The 25,599-nt window shown below is 52.5% G+C and overlaps 2 protein-coding genes across 4 annotated transcripts in view; one reads left to right on the top strand and one right to left on the bottom strand.

The window, feature by feature from the left end:
- CEP104 (centrosomal protein 104) overlaps window positions 1–6,209 on the bottom strand; it is a 39,579-nt gene extending 33,370 nt beyond the window's left edge. Inside the window, exons 1-2 of one of the 3 annotated variants that reach the window (XM_023635917.2) lie at window positions 5,927–6,209; window positions 1,926–2,052 (exon numbers count right to left, since the gene is read on the bottom strand). In XM_023635917.2, coding sequence (XP_023491685.2) covers window positions 1,926–2,038 — 113 coding nt within the window. In that variant the 5' untranslated portion in view covers window positions 2,039–2,052; window positions 5,927–6,209. The remainder of the gene's footprint in view (window positions 1–1,925; window positions 2,053–5,926) is intronic. The other 2 variants (XM_070254138.1, XM_070254150.1) reach the window with 2 other exon arrangements.
- Window positions 6,210–6,399: 190 nt separating this feature from the next.
- On the top strand, window positions 6,400–25,395 carry DFFB (DNA fragmentation factor subunit beta). The gene is made up of 7 exons (XM_023635915.2): window positions 6,400–6,619; window positions 8,446–8,572; window positions 11,171–11,359; window positions 12,253–12,332; window positions 14,284–14,451; window positions 15,873–15,973; window positions 24,079–25,395. Exons 1-7 carry the CDS (start codon window positions 6,497–6,499, stop codon window positions 24,311–24,313), a joined length of 1,023 nt encoding a protein of 340 aa, XP_023491683.2. The 5' UTR covers window positions 6,400–6,496; the 3' UTR covers window positions 24,314–25,395.
- The last annotated feature ends 204 nt before the right edge of the window (window positions 25,396–25,599 follow it).

Genomic DNA, 25,599 nt, shown 5'->3' with positions numbered 1-25,599 from the left:
GCCCAGAGGTTCTAGTGGTTGGTATAAGCTTCGGCTCTCTTAGAGAAGCGTGTCTCACCCTTCAGAGTCTAGGCTCTTCGAGCTCCTGGTCATGGAAGGGTACAGGAGGAGCTTCCCGCGCGTCCGGCACGCCCGAGGCCGGCCCAGGGGAGCCATCTGTCCGGGCCTGGAGCACGCCCTCTCAGACCTGGGCTAACAGAGTGGCCCGTCCTCTCTCTAGGGGACGCAGTTGGAGGGTATTTTCTTTTGCCTTCCTGCTTTAAGCTTGACCTCGGGGAACACTCTGTGTTGAATTCAGAAGACCCCAAGCGAAACCGAGGTTGAGTCTGTGGTGACCAAGGTACATATATCCCTTTCTTTGGTGTAGTCTGAAAGCTAACTACTAAAATGACTACAGCTCACGCCTTAAAGAGATGCATGTCAATGCACGAAAGCAGCATACTAGTGCTGTCTTGATAAATATTCCTAACGGGGTACCCTCTCTGTGTATGTAAGTACCTTTAATCCACAGGTAAGCACAAATGCAGTCCGCAGGAAGGACTCTGCTGAAGGGAAGTGCTGGGGGGGCAGGGGAGTGCATCTGCGGATGACTGTGGCCCCAGCCGCCGGAGGAGAGGCAGCGCTGGACTGACCGGTGAGTCTGGGGCAGCTGCCCGCACGGGTGTGCTCCCACGCTGCCCCCCCGGCCCGGCTCCCGCAGGTCAGGCTGCCCTGGCTGGGCAAGCACACGGCCATGGCGGGTTTGGTCCTAGGAAGCCCACCTGCCTGCACAGACAGCCCCTGCCCCAGTATCAGCCTCATCAGCGACAGAAGAGCCGTCTGTCCCCAGCTGCTTTCCTCTTTTGTTTCATTCCTCAGCTCATACAGGACTGGGGCAGGGAATGGGAGTCTCTGTTGGGTCCCCTCAAAAACTCCAAAAGGAAAACAGATTTTAATTTTAAATGGAATTTATAGTCAACTTTTCAGCAACATATCTTCTGAATAAAAGCAAGTCCTAAGTATATATACTGAATTTAAAATATCATACATATTTACACATTTACAAGTTAGGAGCAAATAGTACTTCTACTCAGACTTGGAAAACAAGTCATGAGGAGCAGGGACAGTGAGGAGGTGACAGGACTGGGTGTGTGACCATGAGGAACGGGGACACTGAGGAGGAGGTGACAGGGCCAGGTGGGTAACCATGAGGAGCCAGGACACTGAGGGACCAGGTGGGTGACATGAGGAGCAGAGACACTGGGGAGGTGAGGCAGCGGGAGGCGAGCAGGCCTCACAGGACCGACACCACCGACGTGCACGAAGCCCGAGCAGGCACTCGGCTGCTAAACAACTCTGACTCCGCCTTTGGTGAAGAGTGAACATCTCTCAGGAAAAGACTCAAATGTTTCAGAGAAATACTAACTAGTATTACATTACTCAAGTAATGAACATTTTTATAAAGGTGTGCAAATATTCAAGACAAATTCGAAAGAGACCTTTTAGGTTAAAATTCAGCATTATACAAAAGCAGTTAGATACAAAATATTTACCAAGGAGCACAACCATGAAAGCAAGAAATCTGCAAACACAAACTTCCGTCCAGAACACGGATGAGGATGTGATACCCGCACATGGTCAGGGAACACGGCTAAACCACCATGGGGGACCACTTTTCTTCCTTCTACTCGTCCATATTTGTGCCTTTCTTAAGTGAGTATGGGTTAATGTGATAAGGGAAAAAGATCCAACAAATTTTCCTTAAAAACGTAACCACAAGGAAAAAATCCATCACGTAACTAGACAGATGACAGTGCAGTACAATCTGATGATCCCGGGGTTCTCATGTCTGAATTATAATAAAATTAGCAGCTTAGAACGAAAGGAGCCCACGTGCCCTTCAGAACCCGTGCCACCCCCAGCCCATGGCCCCCTGTCCAGCCCACCTCGGTGACCTCCACCCGCTGACGGTTGGTGCATGGATCATTAGCTCCCGGGCACTGAAGCCGTCTTCGTGTCCAGACGAGCTGACAACTACAAATCCAATCTTGTGGGGCATTCTGTGAGCTGGGGCTGTTTATAAGAGCAGGAAAGACTGCTTTAGAATAAAGGAACTGAGCAACATATTCTAACCACATTATAGCATGGAAAGTGTTAGTCATGCCTTGCTAACATACAAAGTAATTCACAACATATTCAGAATTTTTCCATCACATTGAAAGAGTCTGTTTTTTTCTTAAGTGCTTTTTATAGGAGCCTCTACTTGTACTTAAAGTATCATTTAAGTTGTCTCAACTTCTCCCGAACATATGTCCAGAGAGCATGACCAGTGCTGTGGGTTGAACTGTGTCTCCCAAAAAGATCCATTCAAGTCCCACCGCTGGTACCTGTGCATGTGACCTCACTTGAAAACAGGGTCTCCGTAGACGTAATCTAGTGAAGATGAGGTCATACTGTGGTAGGGTGGGCCCTACTCCAATGTGACTGGTGTCCTTACAAGAAAAGACACACAGACACACACACACACACACTCAGGGAGAAGGCCATGTGACAATGGCCAAGCGACTGGAGCAATGCTTCTACAAGCCAAGGAATGCCAAGGATTGCTGGAGACCACCAGAAGCTGGAAGAGGCAGGAAGGATCCTCCCCTAGAGCCTTCAGAGGGAGCATGGCCCTGCTGACACCTTGACTTTGGACTTCTAGCCTCCAGAGTAAATTGTTGTTATTTTAAGCCATCCAGGTTGAGGTACTTTGTATGGCAAAAACAAAAGTTTTTTTTGCTAAGACGCAAATACTAAGTTTTTTATATTAGTTAAGAAACTAATACAATCAGCGTGTTAATAAGTTATACAAAAAAGAGCAGTTTAATCAATGGCGTAATAATAACTGCTGAATGAAAATGACCAGAGAAGAGAGAGCAGTACAGACAGACACAGTAAGTACAGAACTGTGCGGCAGAGCCTGGTGAGTGACTGACTTCTAGGAGATATTTACACACTGGCTGAATGATTTTTCAGTGAACCTGACTTTGTTCATAGTTAAACATCATTGCTCTGAAGGTGGACGTTGTGATGTCTGTTTTCGCCTGCTCATTTGAAAGCAGCACCTCAGTCGCAATTTCTCTGGGTGACTATGCCCTCCCCACACCCACATCTGCGGGGCTGCTGACCCCACCCCACGCTCCTCAGCTCCCTGCCTGCAGCGGGCATGTTTCCCGGGCGCAGGCCTTCCAGGAGCTCCACGTGGCTCCTCAGTGAATGGCTCAGGGATGGGAACATGAGAACAGGACCCAGTGGACCAAGGCCACTCAATCCCAGGACTGGGCTGGCACAGGTGGGAGAGAGCAGCTTTCCTCTTGCTGGGCCTGTGGCAGTGGGATAACATTTGTCTGGAGGTGCTGGAGGCCGCCAGGCAGGAGGTGCTGCTGGAGAGTGGGGGGACGGGGGCAGCAGTGCTGAGAGGCATGGACACCTGCGAGACTTTGGTTCACATTTAAAACCCCAACTACTCATGGACTTCCGGTCACTCTCCAGTCACTGAACCAATCAAATTCCTCTTCAATTCAAATTCCAGTTTGAGTTAGGTTTAAGTATCTGCGGCCAAAAGAGTCCTCACTAAAACAGAGGATAAAGAATTTTCCAGAAAATTCTCTGGGGTAGGACATACTATTAACTGAAATTCTCCACAGGAAGTAACATATAAACACCTCACATGAAATTTTGCCTTTTAAACATGCATGAGCTGGATCTTTCTTTTACTTTCATTGAGAACCTGAAGAAGAGTACATCAGTAAATCAATCATTGGCTGGCATCTAATGTTTCTTGGAATGTACGAACAAAAGCATTAAAAATAGAATGATAAACCACTATTAAAGATCTAGTTTTTTATATACAAAGTTCACTGCAGATGTTATAGTATAGCAGAGGAAAATTAAAGTAGACTAACCCAGAAAACCAGGAAAAGCAGGCATAAAAAATGGACAAGTGTGATTTAAGCCACGGTGCGCTGCACAGCCCCACCCTCGCTCCCAGCACCCCGGGCAGGAAGGGGATTCCTCCCGGCACCCGCCCTCTCCACCCGCCATCTACTTCTGCATCTCCGCCTCCCCCTCCCAATGCATCGAGTGGGAAGTCTCATTGGTCCTGCCTTTGGAACGGCAATTCTTCTTCCTCTGTCTCTCTTTTTCTCTATCTCACTGTCTTTAGACAACAGTAACCACGGCCAGGTCTCCCCACCTGCAGCGCTGCCCCTGCCCACTCGCCCTGTGCTCCTGCTGACACACCCTCCTTATGCCCAGCCAGCTCACCACCATCTATGCCCTAGCTCAGGAACCCTTGATGGGCTCCCTGTCCAGGGCCAAAGGGCTGACTCCGTGTCCTGACCCAACTTGTGGTTCTGAGCCTCACTTCTTGTTCTGAATTCTAAAGTCTATCCCTCTGCTCTGAATGCACCAAATCCTTTGATCTTTAGGAGCAGGGGCTGTTACTTCCTGTGCCACCATGAAAATAGTAGGTGTCTATTAAATAGTTTCAACTGAATGTGATTATCTATCTTAAAATGCGGAATACTACTCGTATTACCCACATGTGTATAGACTGACTCCTTCACACAGCCCTTCACCGGCAGACGGACACTTCCCGCAGAGCACTCAGCGGGTGAGGGACTGTCCTCAGCACTTGACACAGACTGATACCTTCCTAACAACTCTGATGTAAGTTTCGTCACCCCAACTTTGAGAGGAGGAAACTGAGGCACACAGAGGCCGGTGTCCAGGGTCATTCAGCTAGTAAGCCCTGCAGGCAGGGTTTGTTCTCAGCCGGTCACGTGCCGTGGTCAGGTTCCAGAGCCTGACCTTGACCAGTACTCTGCTACACGCTAAGATTTAAACATAGGGCCTCTTAAGTTGAAACAGAGGTGTGTCCACTATACTATGTTGTTTCAATAAATCCAAAACAAAGTGCTGGCATTTACGAACCAGGTGGGAGAAATGCCTGGGCACTGTAGTGGCAACGTTGTTACCTCAGTTTCAGGATTGGAAAAGGATTCCTTTCTAGCCATGCCCATCTAAAGCCCTTCCCCCTTGCACCCTGGGGTCCTCTGTGTAAAACCTTCAAGTGTTGCAAGAGATACTTGGGGGTGTCACTAAAGGGTGCTATTCTTAGGCTCTATAAAAATCACCCTTAACATTTTGAGAAGAACCAAAGCTCTGCTGGGTGCTCAGTAGCACGCGGGGCCCCAACTGTCCTGGTGCACAGGAGCGGTCCTCGTCCCCAGATGGCATTTCTTCCCAAGCAGCAGCCGCTCCCTCCCCACGGCTCCCTTACTGCACCTACTGGTCCCGGCACGGAAGAAGCTAACTCCGGAGCTCCTTCTAGAAAGTACCTGTCAATACGTATCAGGGGTACCGACATCTATGCATTAAACTGAAACAATTTAGCAACTTTCAAACATTTTGCTACAAGACTAGGAGACAAAACTTGTTTCCACTTTTCTTTCTAAGAAACGTAAATGTTACACAATTAAATGATTTTTGGTCAAGTAATTTTAAGGATTGAAATCCCAGAATATCTGAAATTTAAGAGTACCAAAAAAAAAAAAAAAAAGGGGGGATCAAGACGGAAGCCGCCTAGGGCAGAGCCACCTTCTTCCCGCATTTTGGTCAGTCTTGGAGCCCTGGGTCACCGCAGCTGAGCGTCCAGAGTAGGGGGGATCCGAGAAGCGGCTCCGACGCTAAATCCAGGAACCGAGCGGGGCGCACCAGGGGCGGGCCCGGGGCGGTGACGCAGCGCGCAGGAGCGCCCACCCGGCCCGGCGCTCCGGACCCCGCCCCGCCGGCCCTCCGGACAGCAGGTCCGGCCCACACCCGCGAGGCCTGGGCCTCAAGCCCGCCCGGGCCTGTGCCCCGGCCCGCGCCCGCGCCCGCGCTCCCGGCCAGCTTGGGGTACCTGTCAGGACCGCAGGCCTCGCCCGGACCTCCGCCCGCACGACCCCCTCCGCCGCCCCTCGGTAGCGCCACGCCGTCGGCGGAGCTCAGGTGGCACCTCCTCCGCCGCCCCGGGCCGGCCCGCACCCGCGAGCCGCAGCGGCGCCGGCAGCAGAGGAGAAGCCGCGGCCGCCAGCGTTCATCACCCGGGCTGCGGCCGCCGCTCTCATGACAACCAGGCCGGCCGGGCCAGGACATCGCGCGTGCGCGACCCCACCCCGTTGCGCTGCGCATGCGCACAAGATAGGGGGCCCCCCCCCCCCCCCCCACCCCCGCCTTCGCTTCCCCGGGCTTTCTGGGTAATGGAGTTTCAGGAGGACGGCGCCTGCTCACAGGACGAGGTCGAGCCTCCGCTTCCCTGGCCACCTTGGTACCGGCGCTTTCGGTGACTGCACATGCGCACAAGGTGAGATCGCGCCTTCCTCTCTCGTGCCTTCTGGGTAATGTAGTTTCCGGGGACGGCGCGCGGCCTTCGTCACCTCAGCAGAGCCTACCCCGCGCAGACGCCAGGGGCCAGGGTGAGGCCCTGAGTATGTTTGCGGTGTTCCGGAAGCCCAAGACGTTCAAGCTGCGGGCCCTGCACAGCCAGAGCAAGTTTGGGGTGGCGGGCAGGAGCTGCGAGGAGGTGCTGCGGAAGGGGTGCCTCCACCTGCAGGTGCCCGCGGGGCGGGGGCTGGGCCGGGGGCTGGGTGCCTCCACTTGCAGGTGCCGGCGCTGGGCCGGAGGGCTGGGTGCTGCCGGGGGGCAGGGGACTGGTTGCCTCCACTCGCAGGTGCCGCGGGCCCGGACAGGGGCGAGGGCGTTGTGCCAGCTTGCCCAGAGTGTGCTGGGTTGGATGGGACAGTGCTGACCGTTCATCTTTTGCCACCGGGACTGGTGGAGCTCTGGCCGCGCCGAGCGCACAGTGTGTCACCGAGTCCTGACACGTCCTGGAAGGGGGGACTGTCCACGTCGCTCCCGCAGGCGGAGAACCCGAGCACGACCACAGTTGACGCCCTCCCCACCACGTAGCAGAACTCTAGGCGGGTACCCTCTCACTCTTCACGTGGGTTGTCACGGAGTCCATGACAAAATCCAGTGAATCGGTGAAAGGCCCTCATTCCACAGAGGAGGAAACTGAGGCTCGGAGCCACTAAGTAACCTGCCGTAGCTATGGAGTAAGGGGCCAGCGTTGAAACCCAGGACTAGCTAAGCTCAAAGCCCAAAGCTGGTCCCCGGGATCTTAGCAGAACCTCTGAGTGTGCATAGAGCTGCTGCGAGTGGGCGGAATTTGGGTCCTCCTCGGGCTTCCAGTGCTGCCTCGTGCACCCGGAGGTGCCACATCTCGGCAAGCAGCTTTAGTGAAGTCTCGGCCCTAGTGTTCGGGTGCTGATCTGCTTGGGAGAAATTTGGGAGAGTCAGAGGTGCTGCTTTTCCACTTCAAAGCCGGAGGGTGTGGGAGATGTCTGAGCTCCAGGGGATAAATCCCCATTTCGTGTGCTACCAGCAGGCAGTGGGCCTGACCCCTTGAGTCCCTAACTTCTTCCTCCAGCTCCTCAGCCCCATTCAGAGGGAGGGGGACTGTGGAGGGCATCTGGAACACCTCCCTCTTCTGACCCTGCGGGACGTGACAGCTCTGGCCTGACATTCAGGAACCTGGTTCTAGTGCACATCTGATAACTCGCTGTGTGCTGCCGAACACAGCCGCTTGGCCTCTGTGTGCCTCAGTTTCTCCTTGTGTGAAATGAAGGGGTTAGGCTCAGAGGCCTCTAAAGGCCCTTCCAGCACTAATGTCCTAGGGATTTCAGCCATCATTCTTGTTCATATTGTATTAGTTTCCTTGACTGGTCTTAGACCTGTGCTGGGGTTGTGAGTGTGTACATGTGTGGGGTAGTGGGTGGAGGAGGTGCTATAAAAATTCATGAAACTGATCAGTGTCAAGCAACAGAGAACCAAACCTCAGCAAACTAACGGTACTGTGTGCTGGTCACACTTCTGTAGACAGAAGCAATAAGTCATTTGCAGTAAGATGTTCTCCTTGATTGATCAGTGCCCAGGAAAAAACGAGGGCCTTAAGCGGGGGTGTCCTGACGAGGGGCCTCATTGATGGGATGTATTTACAGGCTTAGTGGAAGCAGGCATGCATCATTTTCAGAAACAGGCTTCTGTTTTAAGCGCCCTTGAGGAGCTCATCTTGAAAAGGTCCATGTGGTGAATCCCCAAAAGCAGTCACCAATGTATATGTATTTTTATGTGACTTTTCATATTTAGAATGCCCTACAGTGGGTGCCGTCATTTCGACACACTGATTCTTTAGACACTGAGTGCTTGTCTCAGGTGTTCGTCCTGCTGTAGCATGCAGAGCATGATTCTTTAAAACATAGTTCATTCTTGTTCTTTGTGAGGATTGCAGATGAATAGACCTCATGTTTCTGCTCCGAGGGTGGCCCACCTGAGACCACCCTTGTAAGTGTCCTGCCCTGCTCTCCCCTCTCTCCCCAGCTCCCTATTGCTGGCTCCCGCCTCTGCCTCTATGAAGATGGCACGGAGCTGACTGGAGATTACTTCTGGAGCGTTCCTGACAACTCGGAGCTTGTGCTTCTCACCAAGGGCCAGACTTGGCAGGGCTGTAAGTGGTAGAGACCTTGGAGATTGGAGGGGAAGCAGGTGGGGCTATGGAGATGCTGAGGCAAAGGATCTGATAGATGTTTCTCTAAGGAAGATATAGAAATGGTCAATAAGCACGTGAAAAGGTGCTTGATGTCATTAGTCATCAGGGAATGCAAATCAAAGCCACAGTGAGATACCACTTCATACCCACTAGAATGATAACAGGTGCTGGTGAGGAGGTAGAGGAATTGGAACCCTCACACAAAATGGTGCAGCCACCGTGGAAAACACTCTGGCGGTCCTTTAAACTATTAAACAGAATCACCATGTGACCCAGACATTCTGTTACCGCCTACGAACATAGGTTCCCTACCCGCCACACAAGAGGTGCCAAATGATAACTGACACGCCAAACTGACGGCAAAGAAAGGGTTTTATTTTGGATGATGTCAGCCAGGAGACAGACGAGAGTGAGCCCTCAAACTCGTTTTGTCTCATCTCTTCTCATCTCCCTGAAAGATGGGAAGCAAGGTGTTTTAAAGGTTGCAAGGAATGTTTTTGCATGCGGGGCACGGTCGGGGTGGGGGGTATCTATGGCCTTGCTGTTCTGAGCTTTCCCCCGAGCCTGTGTTCAGCCTTGTAAGGCTGCTTACGGAGAGGAGGGTGATAAGGGAATCCTGGTGGCTGTTCTTGGTTGTCTGTCTCCATGGATAGTGGATTCTGGAGCCGGGAAGCCAGGGAGTAAGCAAGGAATGAGTGCTTTGGTTTTAACCCCATATATGCTGGGTTTAATGTAGGGGAACTGATGTCAGGGCCAGTATCAATTCCACTCCTAGGTATATACCCAAGAGAAATGAAAACACATGTCCGCATAAAAGCTTTTACCGGAATGTTCATAGCAGCTTTATTCATAATGGCCAAAAGGTGGAAACAATCCACATGTCCATTGATGGACAAATGGATAAACAAAATATAGTGTATTCTACAGCAGAGTATTATTTGACCATGAAAAGGAATGAAGTCCTGACCCACGCTACAACATGATGACCCTACAAAACATCATGCTCAGTGAAAGAAGCCAGTCACAAGAGGCCACTTAGAATATGGTTCCATCCATGTGAAGTGTCCAGAACAGAGAAGTCTGTAGAGACAGAAAGTAGATTAGTGGCTGTTTGGGGGATGGAGGGGGAGGAGGATTGCTGAAGGATACGAGGTACCTTTTTGAGGTGATGGAATGCTCTAAAATTGAATGTGGAGATGGTTGCACAACTCTGTGAATAACTAAAAACTGTTGAGTTGTACATTTTAAATGGGTGAATTGTAAGGAATGGAAATTAAATCTCAATAAAGTTGTTAAAAAGAAAAAGAAAAAGAAAAGAAACTGCCACGCTCTTTTCCAGAGCGGCTGTACCGTTTTACATTTCCGCTGTGGATGTATGCAAGATGCAGCCTCTCCAGCTGTTGGCGTTGTTGCTGTTTCTATTGTAGCTGTTCAGCTGGGTGTGCCGTAATGTCTCATTGTGGTCTTAATTTGCATTTCCCTAACGGCTATTGGTGGCGAGCATCTTTTCCTGTGATCACTTGCATCTGTATATCCTCTTAGGTGAAATGTCTGTTCATGTCTTTTGTTATGTTCATGTCATTTTCTGATTGGATTTTTTTACTGTTGAGTTTTGAGTCTTTTCTAATATTCTGGATATGAGTCTCACCAGAGAGGTGGTTGGCAGACGTGCTCTCCTTCTCTGTAGCTTGTCTTTTCATTCTCCTGACAGGATCTTTCACAGAACAAACGTTTTTAACTTTGGTGAAGCCCAGCTTGTCCACTTGTTTTGTCTCATGCTTCTGCTTTTGGAGTTAAGTCTGAGAATGCTTCATCGAGCCCAAGGTCCCGAAGGTTTTCTCCTCTGTTTTCTACATCAATTGCAAGGATGATGCAACTTTTCTTCTTTATCCTGTTAAGGGCGCATTACACGGAGTGATTCCTGAGTACTGAACACCCTTGTGTCCTGGGTGACCGCGGCCATGGTGCACAGTGCATGTGTGCACTGCTGCCCTCTGTGCGAGGGCCATTAGGGCCTGGCCGACCCCGTGTGCACTGCTGCTTCTCTGTGAGGGCCGTTAGGGCCCGGCCGACCCCGTGTGCACTGCTGCTTCTGTGTGAGGCCGTGAGGGCCCAGCCGACTGGCTCCACGTGACACTGAGTGCTTGCTTGGAGGGCCGCTGCCTGGGGCGTGTAGATCGGCTCCAGGAGAGAGCAGTGCAGTGATGGAAGGCCTGGAGAGGAGGCCCAAAAATGCGGTGCTTTCGTTTGTGAGGGAGAAGCCAGGAGGAAGGGCAGCCTTTTGGAGGGTGCTTTCATTTGCTAAAGTGTGTCCCGTACCTCCCCATGGTTCTCACACCGCCCTGTGGGAGGGCGGCCAGGCCCGAGGCCCAGAGGAATGGGCTGGTTGGTGTCACGACAGGGTCTGGGGCCTGGGACTTCCTTGAGGTGTGGTGGTCCCCAGGTGATGAGGTGGGTGACGTGGGGACAGCCCTTCCCTGGCTGGGTGGCATGTGTCTTCCTACGCAGTGCTCCAAGGACTCCTGGCTTTTCCCTTTGTCCCCCTTCTGGTGGCAGATGTGAGTGACATCAGTCACTTCCTCAGCGTGTTCCACAAGCCCCACGAGGGCCTCATCCAGGCCGCCCGGCAACTGCTCTCTGGCGAGCTGGCCCCGCTGCGGCAGAAGCTTCTGGTCGACCTGCTGCACACTGTCAGTGAGAACATCGCGGCTGAGACCCGGGCCGAGGACCCGCCGTGGTTCGAAGGTACCTTGTGGGTTCGAGGTCTGGGAGGGAGCTGGGAGTGGGAGGGCTTCCTCCGGCCGGACTCGCCTGGAGGACCCGGGTTCTGTTCCAGTTCCCGGAGTGAGGGGCTCCCCAGCAAGGGGCTTGCCTGGCTCCTCTGCTCATGGCTGGCCAGAGTCCGGGCAGCCCTGGGACTGGCCATTTACTTCTGTTTATTTTTTAATTGTGGAAAAGTATACATAACACAAAACTTACTATTTTAACCATTTTAAGTGTACTGTTCACTAGTGTTGGGCACATTCACGTTGTTGTGCAGCCGTCACCACTGTCCCAGCATAGAATGTGTTCATCTCCACACTGAAGCTCTGCCCATTGAACACCAACGCCCCCTCCCCCAGCCCCTGGCACCCACCATTCACTTTCTGTCTCTGTGACTTTGACTCCTCTGGGGATGTCGGATGGGTGGAACCATTCAGTATCTGTCCTGCTGTGACGGGCTGATTTCACTCAGCATGATGTTCTCAAGGTCCATTCGTGTTGTACTTTGTGTCAGAATTTCCTTCCTTTTTAAGGCTGAGTAATATTCCAGTGTATGGGGGATGACATCTTCTTTATCCGTTCATCCATCCATGGACACTTGGGTCGCTTCCACCTTTTGGACTGGCTTTTTGAGCCAGTGGAAGCAACCCTGAGAGTCTGCAGCCCTCTTAGAAGAGGGAGGCTTGAGGTGCCACATGCAGAAGCCCCTCAGTGGTGTTTGAGATGCTCCATGCTGGTGAAACAAAGAACCCTCCCCAAACACACGAAACCAGAGACTGTGCACAGCCCTCCAGGGTATTTCTCAGCCGAAGCGGTTCGACCCGCCCGGGAGAGGACAGACATGGGCTCCAGGGCTCTTCTCTTCTTCCTGGCAGGTTTGGAGTCCCGGTTTAGGAGTAAGTCCAGCTATCTGAGATACAGCTGCGAGAGCCGGATCCGGGGCTACCTGAGAGAGGTGGGTCCACGTTTGTGGCAGGTGCGCCGGGCGGTGTAGGAAGCCAGCTCTGCTGTCAGGAAGCTGCGGTCCCCAGGTGGGCGTGGGCACGCCGCTTCATGGGCCCTCTGGCACAGTTAGCACCTGCCTCCCCTCTCCTCCGAGCGTGGTGCTGGGATCTGTCCCCAGCTGCTGCCCTTTGGCTTGGGCTGCCGTGCCTGAGCCAGAGCAGCTTTCGTACGCCCTCCATTTTGCATGTAATTTTCCCTCTGGGTTCCGAATAGAGCTCACTTCGGAGTGTCTTCCTGTATCAGGTGCTTCACTTTTGACGTGAACTTATCCCAAAGAAACATCTCTTTGTCCCCCGTTAGCTCTGACGGATGCCACACAGCAGACAGCTGCTTCTCGCTTTTCTCTCTGTGGCAAAGTACGGTTGTGTGAGCTCTGACAAGAGCTGGAAGGGCCCTGAGCAGTTGTGGGTCGGAGCTCCGACTCTGTGCGCTTTCTCCTCCGGGAGGCGTGAGAAGTAGGCTGATGTACATGTAAAGCTGAGACGCTCCCAGTGGAAACAGCGTTGCACCTCCAAGAAGAAATGAGTCCTTGGGTCCAGGGCCCGATGTGGTCTCTGTTCCACTTCCCTTTCCACAAGGAGCAGACCTAGCTGACAGGTGAAGTGCAGGGGAGAGGATGCCGCGGGGAGCCGGGCCTGCTGGGGACAAGGGAACGCGGTCCTGTCTGGGGGACAGTCTGGCTGCGGGGAGCCTGCACTTTTTCATGAGTCTGGGTTCGGTGCAGCTCCTTTCAGGCCTGTTACAGTAGGACAGATAGAGGAGGGGTGCATTTTGGGGCAGCTTCAAGAAGGGGTTCTGGGCCCTGACCTCTTTAAGATAAATACACGCACACACAGACACACACAGACATACAGACACACAGACACACACACACACACACACACACACACACACACACACACACGTCGGTTCCTCAGAATGTGCTGGCTCCAAGAGCCGAGGCTGCATGTCTACTGCCGCTGTTTCTGCCCTCTGAGCCGGGCCCACTGTGGCCGGCTGGGGGCCAGGCGCCTCCCACCGAGCCGGTGGGGCTTTGTCTGTTTTAACAGCACTGCTGCCCCTAAGCTCAGTGGTCGGAAGTCAGTCCTGAGGCTGTCTTGCCCCCTAACCTTGTAGATGGCTCTCACCCCCATGCCTGACTCTCCACACCCAGGCACGTGTCTTGGACTAAATTTTAATGTTTGTGGTAGAAAACCGCCCAGAGCTAGTGCTCCATTGAGATCCTGTGACGCAGAAGGAAGCCTCAGGAGTGGGTGTCTGCGGCCCTGTGTCCCAGCCCAGCTCCCTGTCGCTGCCCCTGTCACTGTCTGACCGTGGCCGCCCTGGTCCAGCCCCGCTCGCTCCACCTCCTGCTGGTGCCGAGAGCGTGCTTCCCGCACTGGCCAACCCGGCCCGTCTCCAGGCCGGTGCCAACCCTCTGTACTGTGTTAACATGCCTGCTGTCCTGTCGCTCCCAGGAGCTCATCAGGGAGGGGACAGTGGTCTCCTGGCCTCTGCCTGGTGCTCAGCACAGGCTTGGGTGCACCCAGCGTGCGAGTCTCCACCTGCATTTGAGTGGGCAGTGTGGGAGGCGGGGTGGGCGATGGTGACGCAGGGGCTGCTCCTCGAGTTTCTTCCCAGGCAGCACTGACGAGTGCCGGGGAGCCGGGGTGGCCAGGCTGCCCAAAGTTTGAGCGTGTTCTCTGCCCAACTGTGACCCAAGCTCCGTCTCATGGGCCCAGAGAAATTTTGCAGGGTTGGGCAGCCATGGTGTGTGTGAACTCAGAGCCCCTGACTGCAGGGCGGTGCCGGGCCCTCAGGCGCCAGGGTCTCTGAGGGCCGTGGTGTGAATGGATGGGAGCCGACGGTGGGTTTCAGGCATGGTGCACCAGTGTTCAGCGATGTCCCTTGGTTTCTTGAAGGTGGGCGCTTACTCCTCCCTGGTCGGCGCCGAGGCTCAGGAGGAGTATGTGCAGATCGTCGAGGCCATGTCCCGGAGGCTCAGGGCTATGAGTTACAATGGCAGCTACTTCGACAGAGGAGCTAAGGCAAGCCGGCTCTGCACGCCAGAAGGCTGGTTCTCCTGCCAGGTGAGCTGCGTGCTGTTTATCCTGGGGCCACCTGGTGCCTGCTGAGCCAGCCCTCCCGTGGCGAGGTAGGCGAGGACAGTCCTCCTTGGCCTGCCTGGGCAAGGCCTCATGAGGGGCAGCCCTCTGGGGAACAGCTCACGTTCAAGTGACCTTTGTGAGGACAGGCAGCCCACACCTCCTTCTTGCCGCCTCCCCCGGTTTCACTGCTGTGATTGCCAGGTTGGTCTAGCCTTCGGTGCTGATGACATCGGGGCTTTGGCGAGTGCTCGGCCCCCTGGGCTGTGGAGAGCACCTGAAGTGGGGCCTCTTGCCATTTACAAGCTGCAAATTGCATCTCCAGTAAAATCCCCTCCCGCGCTGGTGGTCTTCATAGCGCCACTGAGAGGTTGCGGAGCAGGATCCAGGGCAGGCATGGCCCCCCGCCCACAGACAGGCTCCTCGTGCTTCTGCCCTGGCAGTTCTTCCCATGGGTGATGCGCTCTGACCATCAAAACACTTCTTTCCAGCGGCTTCAGTGTGGACTTCAAATGAGCTCACCTGCTCTCAGTGGGTGTTCCCGGAGCCAGGCACAGCGAGGGGGACAAAGATGACTGACCTCGCCCTGACCTTGGGAGGCTCTAGGTCAAAGGCGTGTGCCAGTGAGGGCAGTGGGCTTCGTGCAGGGAGGCTGTGAAGGCCCCCGGGGGATGGGCCAGTCCTCTTGGGTGGAGTGGAGTTGGGGCTTCAGTGGGGAGGTGACGCTTTAGGGCGGAGTTGACGGATATGTGGGAGTCGGGGTGAGTGGGTAGTCCCTGTGAGGGGACTGGGTGGGCCCTGGCACAGAGGTGGGAGGCAGTGCACTCTGTGGGGTGACTGGCAGGTAGGTGGTGGGTGGGGCCATGGCCCGCAGCCCACATTGGACACGTGTCTGTGAACAAGTGGCTGAGCGTGCTGAATGGCCAGTTCTCAGGGCACCTTCAGCAGGGCACCCAGACTCTGTTTGAGCCTCTCCGCTGGCCAGTCTGTGTTGGGATGATGGGGAAATGTGGGGAAGCCATGTGGAGCAGACAGGAAGGGAACAGCCAGCGTGTGGGTCCTGGCCCCGCCCCCACTGGTGTGGGCCTCCGTTTCCATGAGGATGGCTGGAGACAATGGGTTTGTCTGGGTGTGGAGACACACACAGAGGCACACAGTAAAGGAAGCTGGTGTTCCTAACAATGGAGAACGAACTTGTCCCCTTTGCAAATGCAGAATGTCATGCTAGGATAACGAGGGATGCCCCTCCAAAGGTAGAATTCCTAATCGCCCCAAACAGGAGGCCATTTATCAGGGACTGACCCCCTCCTAGCTGGGCCTCCTTCTTCAGCAAATCCTCCAGCTGGCTGTGAGACTGGCGGCTCAGAAGTCACTCGTGGCCTTCACCTTGTTCCGTTTTGGCCCAGGGTCCTTTTGACGTGGACGACTGTGTGTCTAAGCACTCCATCAACCCCTACAGCAACAGGGAGAGCCGGGTCCTCTTCAGCACCTGGAACCTGGACCACGTGTGAGTGCGCGTTCCGCAGCGTCAGGAGTCTTCATCCTGGAGAACCACGTTCACTAACCCAAAGAGCGCCCACTGGAGGCTGTCCCTGCCGCGGTGCCCCTGGCTCGCCGGCTCCCTTGTGTTCACGTGCTGAGCTCGTGGGTTACGGACCCAAAGGTGTCATGGGTGGGCAGGGTGTTAGGGGCTGCTGGGCGCACACTGTGCATCTGCCCCTAACCCGCATGATGGGGTGTCATCCAGTGGCCGGTGGGCTCTGACAGGAGCTGGCCCAGATCTCCGTCCACATCTGTGTGACCTTGCGAGTGTCCCCTCTCTCACCTCCAGCTCCCACCTGTGGATGGAGTTGGTGGTCTGCATGCCTGCTTCGCAGGGCTGTGGGAGGAGGGGCCTTGCAGGGCCCAGTAAGCGGCTGTCACGGGTACTGCACCGTGAGGGCATCTCCTGTCTCAACCAGGCTGTGCTCAGAGAGCAGAAACTCTCGGCTGCTGGAATGTGTAGGGCAGCTCCTGCTTGAACCAGGATGAGCTAAAGTCTTGGCCAGCAGGATTGTTTTTATAACTATACTAGCTCATTCTATAAAAAGGGCAGAAATGGAAAATTTTATTATTGTAACTGAGACGCTTTCCTTGAATAGACAGTCATGTGCCACACAATGACATCTGGGTCAGCGATGGACTATATGTATGGTGCTGGTCCCACAAGATCAGTGCCATAGAGCCTAGGTGTGTGGCAGGCTCTACATCTCAGTTTGTGTGAGGGCATTCTGTGATGTTTGCACAGTGACAAAATCGCCTAACAGTGCGTTTCTCAGAACGCATCCCCGTCGTTAAGTGACACACGACTGTAATTGTATCCTTGCCCCGCTTTCTGAAGAAAGATCTTCAGATGCCCCTAAAATGGCTGGCTACAGTTGAGGCCCCCTTTCACCTGTCTGTAGTTAGCCCCTCCCCACCCTCAGGGACCGCTGTCCTGAGATGTGTGTGTCCTTCTGATACCTGTTTATGCACCTTTCCCATATGCGTTTGTGTTTAAAATACACTTCACGGAGCCTCGCCCGCTGTGCTTTTCCACACCACGCTGGGCGACACTGGTGCGTTTGTAGCTTTGCAACATTCATTTCACCAGTGCAGAGTGCTTCACTTCTTGACTCCAATTTTAACATCCATTTCCATATGTAGGCACGTAGGTTTTTTCTAGTCTTCCACTTGTATAAGAAACCCTGGGATGAACACCCACAGGGGATGAACCCACATGGTCCCCTGGTTCCGGTATGTTCTGTGGGCGGCAGCATCAGCAACAACTGGGGCTGGTCAGGAGTGCAGGTTCTCAGGGCCCCCCCCAACATTACCCAGGAGCCCGGGATTGGGGTATACAGGGTTGAAGGGCTGTCCTGGTGCCTGAGCTGCCCTCAAGGGGGCTGCTGGGTCTCGACAACACCTATCTTCCCCTTCTGAGTATTGCCAGGTTGCCTTCCAGGGTAACCCAGTTTACACGCTCGCTGACCGTGTGAGTTCACATGATGCTCTGTGTCCTTGCCACCACTTGGTGTCATTGTACTTTTTTGCGTCTTCCCAATCTAATGGATGAGAGAGATTTTCCTGTTTTAATTCATCTTCCTGATTACTAGGAAGGCCAAGTGTCTCTTGACATGTTTATTGGCCGTCACTTCTGTGAAGTGGCTGTTGCTTTTTTGGTGTGTGTGAGGAAGATTGTTGCTGAGCTAACATCTGTGCCCAGCTTCCTCTATTTTGTATGTGGGATGCTGCCACAGCATGGCTGGATGAGCAGGGGTGTAGGTCTGAACCCACAGACCCCGGGCTGCTCAAATGGAACACGCAAACTTAACCTCTATGCCACTGGGCTGGCCCCTGGCTGTTGCTTCTTTTGCTCATTTTTTATTGGGTTTTGTTCTTATTTATTTGTAGGAATTGTTTACCTATCCTAGATACTGATTCTTTGCTGGCTATTTATGTTACAGATATCTTTTTACAGTTGGGCTTGCCTTTTAATTCTATGATGTCTTTGATAATGACAAGTTTTAAATTTAATGTACTGAGATGTACCTCTTCCTTTTTGTGTGTTAAGAAATCCTTCCCTTTCCTCTATTTTTTTCTCTGCTGGTTTGCTGAGCTCCTTCTGATGTGCACTGAGCACCCAAAGACTCCTGGGCTGTCCAGGCCATCCATCTACTTTGGGTCTTTTCCTGACCCATTAGAGGCGGGGACATCACTCTAGGGGACACCACCAGCAATTGAAAAATGAAATAGGTCAGCCTAGAACAGAGCAGAATGCGCGGCAGGAGCCAGAGCGATGTTTCATGAAATGTTTGTTTTGGTTATATTTTCTCTCTCTCTCAATACATATATTATGCATTACCCATAGATGTGTGTACTGGGTTTTCATCAGAAATGTAGTTTTTACTACGAGGCATCAAAAGTTTGAGAACATTGGTCTGATTGTTTCCCTGAGCCACGACCACAGGCCTGCCCCTGGCTCCCGTAGGGCGCGAAGCCACATGCCCCGTGTTTAATAGGTAAATGTTAGAAAGTAACAAACCGTTAAATAACTTACGTGCTATCATTCTACCTGGATGATAGATGGCCGCAGCCAGGAGGGCCAGGTTCCTGCTTGGCATTTGCAGACTTCACAGCGTTCCGGAACATGGCTGTGCAGGGGAGCCGGCCTGGCACCCCCACGGCCTGTGCTCCACAGCCTGCCCTCTTCTCCCAGCTGCCTCGCCCTGTCACACCACGAGGGCCTGCACGCATGCATGGCCGGGCTCTGACCATCCCCTCGGGCTTAGGGGGGTGTGCACTGGGGTGCAGCCTGTCCTGGGAAGAAGGGCCAGTGAGGAGGCCATGCAGGCCCTGGAAGCAGTGCTGGGGACATCTGGCAGGATGCTTTGGGAGTGTGGTTGGGCAGGTGTCCACGTGGCTCTGGGAGGCCATGGCTCCTCAGCCCAGAGCATCCTGCCCCCACTGGCGCCCTCGGAAGCACGGGTCCCTTTTCCCGAGGGTGCTTCCTTCAACACTGGCTGTTCCGTGGTGGTTGGGTAGCACATGCCAAGCCTTCCCGTCCGGCGCAGGTGTCTCCCGCCCAGTCCTCTCCCAAACCACCTTGGCTTTTTACTGAACTTCAGCCATTTCTGCTTTTATCTTCTCTTCCTTCTTTCTGCTTTTTCAGGTTTCTCTTGTTTACTCACTAATTTGTATCTCTTTTGTATTCTAATGTGTACAGTTAAAGCTATAAATTCCTCCTAATGCTGCGCTAGCTGCTTCCCACGACTGCAGTGTTTGTATTTGTTACTCAGCTCTAAAGATTTTATAATTGCCATTGTGATTGTATTTTTGATCCATGAATTATTTGCAAGTCTTTGTAGTTTCCAAACCCGTGTTTGTGTTTGTTTTCAGTGTCTGTTTTATTCCTGATTTCCTCCTTGTGGTCTGTGACCGTGGTGAGTGTTGAGAGCTCCCCTCAGTCTTGGAGACGGTGGTGTCTGTAGATGCTCCTGCCTCAGCTTCCCCTTGGCTGGATCAGAAGTTGCTCTGCAGCTTTCTCTTGGGGAACACAGTGTTTCCCGCCCCTTTACCTCCGACCTGGATGTGCCATTGGGTTTGGGGTGGATCCCCTGTTGGCTGCATCTCTGCCTTCTGTCTTCATGGCATCTGAGATTCTCTGGTTTGCAGGCACCTAGAACCCACTGCCTTTGTTAAGGCTGAGCACGAACTCTGCGAGGTCAGGGGTCTTGTCTCTGTTCTCAGCTGTATTCCCAGTGTCCTGGGCAGTGGCTGGCCACAGTGGCTGTTTAGTAAACGTCTGGTGAGTAAATGGTGTATCTGGACTGATTTTAACCACTTTATTCGGGGTTTCCTATTCGCTGCACCATTTCTTTACTTTTTTGGTTTCCATTGTGCTTTCTATAGGTTTAACTGAGTTTTCTTTTTCCTCTGGCCCATCACCCCACCCTACACTAGTTCAGAAAATAGGTGTTTCCTTCTGTCCCCTGAGTGGGGTGCCTAGACGTGGACAGCGTCTGGAGGTGGCATCGTTGTCCTCACTCCCCGTCCTGCACGGTGTCACATGGACTGTTGGCTGCCCGGCTGATTGGTACCCTGAACAAAATGCTTGTGTGTTTCGTGGTCAATGCTCAGGTATATTCAGCAACATGTTGACCCGTGTCTGCCTGCATCTCACGTCTGGTTTCCCTTCTCACGTACAACGTGCTGCCTTCAGCATTTCTCTCATGAGGGTGTGAGGGGTCCACGTCCTCGCTGAGCGACCGTTTACTGAAGTGATTCTGGGTCGACAGGTGTCCTACCTTCAGAGCTTCCCAGACGTGACTCCAGTGTCTTCTGTGCTCGAGAAGCCTGCTGTCAGTCTGATCTCTGCCTTTTTTATGGCAGTTTTAGATTTTCCCTTTCTCTTTGAACATGATGTATCTAGGTGTAGGTCTTTATTTTAAATTCTGACTGGGATGTGTATTCTTTGTTCTGAAGACACGTTCTTCTTTAATTTTGGAAAATTCTTCAGCATTTATTAGTATTGCTTTCCTGATTCCCCCATTCAGTTTCTCTGGAACTCTCGCCGGCCGGGTGCTGGACCTTCTGGTTCTGTCCCCGTGTGCTGTGCCTGCTCTGTCATGTTTCCAGCTCTGCTGCTATGTTGCTGCTGACTTCCTGCCATGCACTGAACTGTGTCCCCAGAATTCACATGTTGACACCCTAATCCCTGATGTGACCATATCTGGGGATGGGACCTTCAAGAGGAGACTAAGGTTACATGAGGTCATAAGGGTGGGGCCCTGATCCCACAGGATGGTAGTCTTCTAAGAAGAGGAAGAGAGCTCTCTCTCTGCCATGTGAGGACACGTGAGAAGGCGGCCGCCCGGGAGCCAGGAGGAGGGCCCTCACGGGAACCCACCCCTGCTGGCTCCCTGGCCTCAGACTGCCAGCCTCCAGAACTGTGGGGAAATTCTTGTTGTTTAAGCCGGCCTGTCGGGGGCGTTTTGTTTCGGCAGCCTGAGCTGACTGTGCACGTCCTGTGTGGCTCAGTGCACTGATTCTCTCTTCACCTCCAATGCATTCACTCTGCCCGTTGAGGACGTATTTCCTGCCTGGAAGTGGGTTCTTTTTAAAACAAGCCTTTTCATACCAGTTGTTCTGCCACAAGCCCAGCTGGGCTAGGATGGCGGGGTATCATGCCGAGAGACCAAAGAAACGACCCGGAGACTGCGAACGAGACATATAGGTTTATTGGGACTGACTTACAGGGAGTGTCCAGTGGCGGCTGGCTGGACGGAAGTGTGCACCCGCATCTGCCCCCTGAGAGAAGCTTGCTTAAGTAGGCACAGGAACAAAGGCTGCATGCTTGCCAGAGGGCTGTCCTTGGTACGACCAGCGGTCCCAGGAACAGAAGCTCACATGGAGGGGCTCTGTGTCCCCGTAAGACATGATGTTCTTGTGGGATAAAGGAGGATCCGGGCTGGCCAGGCCCAGATGGTTACAAAGCCCGGTAGCTGGACTGCCTGCCCAGAGGGGAACCAGAAGGACACACAGTTGCAATGGGCCTGAGGGTTTCTGCTGAGTAAGCAAGGCCCAGGCCCCACACCAGTCTTTTAAGTCACTTTAATCATTCATTTTAAGCATATTTATTTTGTGGTTGTGCGTGAAGAACGTAACTGCCCAAAGAGAGGTCTGGCCTTTGTCCCCGACCCCTGGGAAGTCACACCCCAGCCCTTGGAGTCTCCTGCCTGTTGGTGTCATTGTTCACCTGGGGCCATGGGTCCCTGGACAGGCTAACAGTGTGGTTAGGGTGGGGGCTTTGGGCTGCCTGTTTCAACTTGACCTCTGGGAGGGCTGGAGATGAGGTCAGCCACTTGGGTGGTCAGCCATGCCCATGTGACAGAGTCAGAGAAGACTCTGGACACTGAGGCTTGGGGGAGCATCCCTGGCTGGTGATACTCCACATGTGGTCACCACTGCTGCCGGGAGGAGTTAGCACTGTCCTCGCCTCACTGGAAGCTGCCAGACCTTTCCTAGGCTCTGCTCTGTGCCTCCCTTCCCTTGGATGATTTTAATCTGCATCCTTACCTTGTGATTAAGCCATAACCATGAGTATAACAGCTTTCAGGGGCTTCTGAGTCCTTTTAACAAATTATTGAACCTGAGGGTGGTCTTGGGAGCCAGTTACAGATGGTGTCAGAAGTGGGGGAGGTCTCGGGGATGTTCCCTGACCTCTTGGTGGTCTCCTTCAGATGCTTCTAGCCTGTGGCTCTTGGGGGTACTGCCGTTGGCTGCGCCTCTCCTGCCCATTGCAGTCTGTTCCTTATGCTGTTTGTGTGTCTGGAGTTGGAGTTCATCCTCAGTGGGAACTGTGTTTTCTGTAGACATCCTTCGTGCGCTGGCTTCTCAGAGTATCCCTACAGAGCGGCTTGCATTTGTTTCTGCCAGAAGCCCAGGGCTTTCAGTGGTTCCGAAACAACTGCATGTAATTTCTTGCTTGTGGCTCCCATACCGCGTGGTGACGTACAGTTGCACTGTGCGCCTGTGTGAGAGGTGGGCCGAGGGTCCTGGTTTTCCGGTGACTGTGGAAGCCGGTTACACTAACAGTTCCCCGTGAGTCACACCTCCTGGTGTCCTTGCCTTGTGTGTTCCCTGCGCCCCACTCCCAACACTGAATCAGTTTCGCCGTGGGACTCCAGCAGACTGGACACACATGGGGGACACAGATGGGGGCCTGATAAGTGCTTGCACAGAGGAGCTTGTCCTCTTTGAATGCTGCCATCACCACATGAGGGAGCCTGACCTGGCCTCCTTGAGGACAAAAGACCCCATGGAGAAGGGCCAGCCCCCAGCCAACCGTCCAGCAGAGTGCAGCCGCATTATTAGGCCAGGAAAACCAGCAGAAGCCCTGCCAGGCCTGCCCACAGAAACCACTAAGTTTTGGGGGGCTGGTTATGAGCAATAGGTAATTGACAGTGGCTTCTCCTCCCTCCTCCCCAAGTCCTGGACTCCCCTGCAGCTTCTCTATTCCCCTGTAATGAGGGGAGCAGGGGTCTCAGTCCCACCCACCCTGGCCTCTCTCAGGACCAGAACCCTGGTGAGCAGCTGAAGGGGGGCTTGCCCCATGGATCAAGCACTGGTTTCTCTGTTGCTGGCAGCTGAGAAGCCGCCTCTTTTCTTTTGATCTATGTATTTTTTATAAAAAGGTGCCTTTGATTGCGTATTTCCCGGTCCTGTAGGGGAGAGGAATCAGTCTGGGCCGCGCTGTTGCCACCAGCCCTTCCAGCTGTGGGATTGCCAGTTCCGTCTTGCCAGGTTACAAGCTTTTACACTGGCTATTGCACAGCTTTTTGAATTGTTTGTTTATATGTGAAACAAGTTTACACAAAACACGTAACTGTTCTGAGTGGTCACACGTATGCATATACAAGCATAAGATTAGGACTAGGAACACTTACCAGTGCTCATGGGAGATTGTCCCTGGGGGGGGCCAGTGAGGTTAAAGGTGGAAGTCAGAGGGGACTTTGGCCTTACTGTAAGGTTCTATTTAAAAGTGTTCAGATAGCATTGTGCAATGTTTTGGTAAATCTACACATAGGTAAAAGTGTGGAAGCAAGCAGGCCAAATTGTTGTTGGGGAGTAATTGTGATGGGAATACGGTTGACTCCCATTTTTTCCTGTGTACTTTTCTGTATTGAAAAATATAAGCACCAATCCAATTTTAAAAAGTGAGACGAAGGAAAGTTGCTTGCATCGGGCTCTGCCAGGCAGACCTGGCCAGCAGGCGTGGCGACACTCAGTGATGACGCTTGGAGAAGCGCGTGAAGGAATGTCCCCAGTGCTCCTCCTGCTGACAGCTCATGAGGCCTCTCTGTGTCCTTGCCGCCCTGCTCCCTCTGGGGTTTCCAAGGTGGTTCCTTTTGAAATCTTAACAATTTTACTCGTCTTTTCCTGTAAGCAGCCAAACATGGTTTTATGTTTTAGCTACAACAACCAAATAGAAACTATATTTAACTGGCTCTGTGGCTTAATAGGAAACATGCCTCGGCAGGTGCTGTGGGATTGTGACAACAGAAAGTGACCGTCTCTAACTTTCTTTTGCAGAATAGAGAAGAAACGCACCATTGTTCCCACGCTGGCTGAAGCGATTAAAGAACAAGATGGAAGAGAAATAGACTGGGAGTATTTTTACAGCCTGCTTTTTACCTCGGAGAATCTAAAGTTAGTTCACATTGCCTGCCATAAGAAAACCAACCACAAACTCAGCTGCGACCCAGACAGAATCTACAAACCCCTGACAAAGCCAAAGAGGAAGCGGCCTGCTAAAAAGTGCCCGTGACCTGGGCACACACCTTGACCTCACGCATGGCCTGACAGTGTGTGGGTAATTTTAATAGGTGCTAATTAATTTTGGTCACTCCAGTAGTCTCTGGAAGAAAACTTAAAAAAAAATCTTTCTACAAATTCTGACTCCAGTATCTTTCTGCCTCTGTCTTCTGCACCTCTGAGAGCCCAGCTGCCAGAGGCCCAGTGTGGTGTGCTCCCTGGCGCCTGTGCGTCCTGGGAGTGCCAGCTGGCAGGGTCGGGAACAGTCCCTGTGCTCAGGAATCCTTTCCTCCTCTGACGTCACCACTGGTGTGTATGCTCCTGTAGCGTCTCCATCCTAAAACGGCCTCACGGCCAAACCTGGCCACTCTTGAGGGACCAGTTGTTTATGCGCCAGCTCTCTGCTGCTGCGTTTCCATCTGCCTTGGAGAGCTCCATCCTCTGGACTCTTCTAAATGCTCAAGAAACAGCTGTGACCCTTTTGGGGTAAAGTGTTGTACTCCATAAAGAACATACAAGGATAGTCATTGTTGTGTTATTTCTAATGCATTCTTTATAATGGCAAAAGCAGAAAACTCTCCAAATGTCTGTCTGTGGGGAAAGGCTGATGGGGGCCTCCTGTTGAACCATGTGAAACTGCTGTTTCTGTAGGTTAAAAAGGGTCAGACATCACTGATTTCATGATTCAACCTAATACGTCTATAAAATGCAAAACTATGTAGCAGTTTTAAGTGTTTATGTACGGAAATGGGGAGCTGTCTGTTAAATGCATGAGGCAAGCGCTTAACCAGGCAGAGTAGGAGCCGTTGGTTTTATAAAAGGTTCTGAGTGTATGTCACATGTATGACAATGCATACAGAGACAGCCTGCAAGGAAACACACCATCTGTGAATGGCAGTAATCCTGGGGGACAAGGTTGGGGTCCGAGTGGATTACAAAGGACTCATTTTATAAATTGTGTATTTTATAATACTTGAAGTTTTTGAAATGAGCATTTCATAATTTAAAAAAATTTAAAGTCAATGTTTTGTACTATTTGAATTTTTACATTTATTGTATAATCAGAAAAAGCAATAAAGATTTTTATTAAATAGGCATGTCAAAAGAGTTTGCAATCATTGATAATGACAAAAATAAGGATAAAAATAAGGGGTCAATGATTTTTAAAAGATTAACCCAATCGTCCCGTTTTCTTCTCTGAAATATAGAAACACCTTAGAATGAGCCAGTTCTAGATGCAGAATTTTAGAAGTTCCGTCTGATTAAGTGGCGTTTATCTGTCTGATCAGGAAGTGCGGA

Source organism: Equus caballus, chromosome 2 (genome assembly GCF_041296265.1).
Source record: "Equus caballus isolate H_3958 breed thoroughbred chromosome 2, TB-T2T, whole genome shotgun sequence".
In the NCBI taxonomy this organism is placed as follows: Eukaryota; Metazoa; Chordata; class Mammalia; order Perissodactyla; family Equidae; genus Equus; species Equus caballus.
The sequence above is the reverse complement of the archived record's forward strand: the minus strand, read 5'-3'. Positions and strand labels throughout refer to the sequence as shown.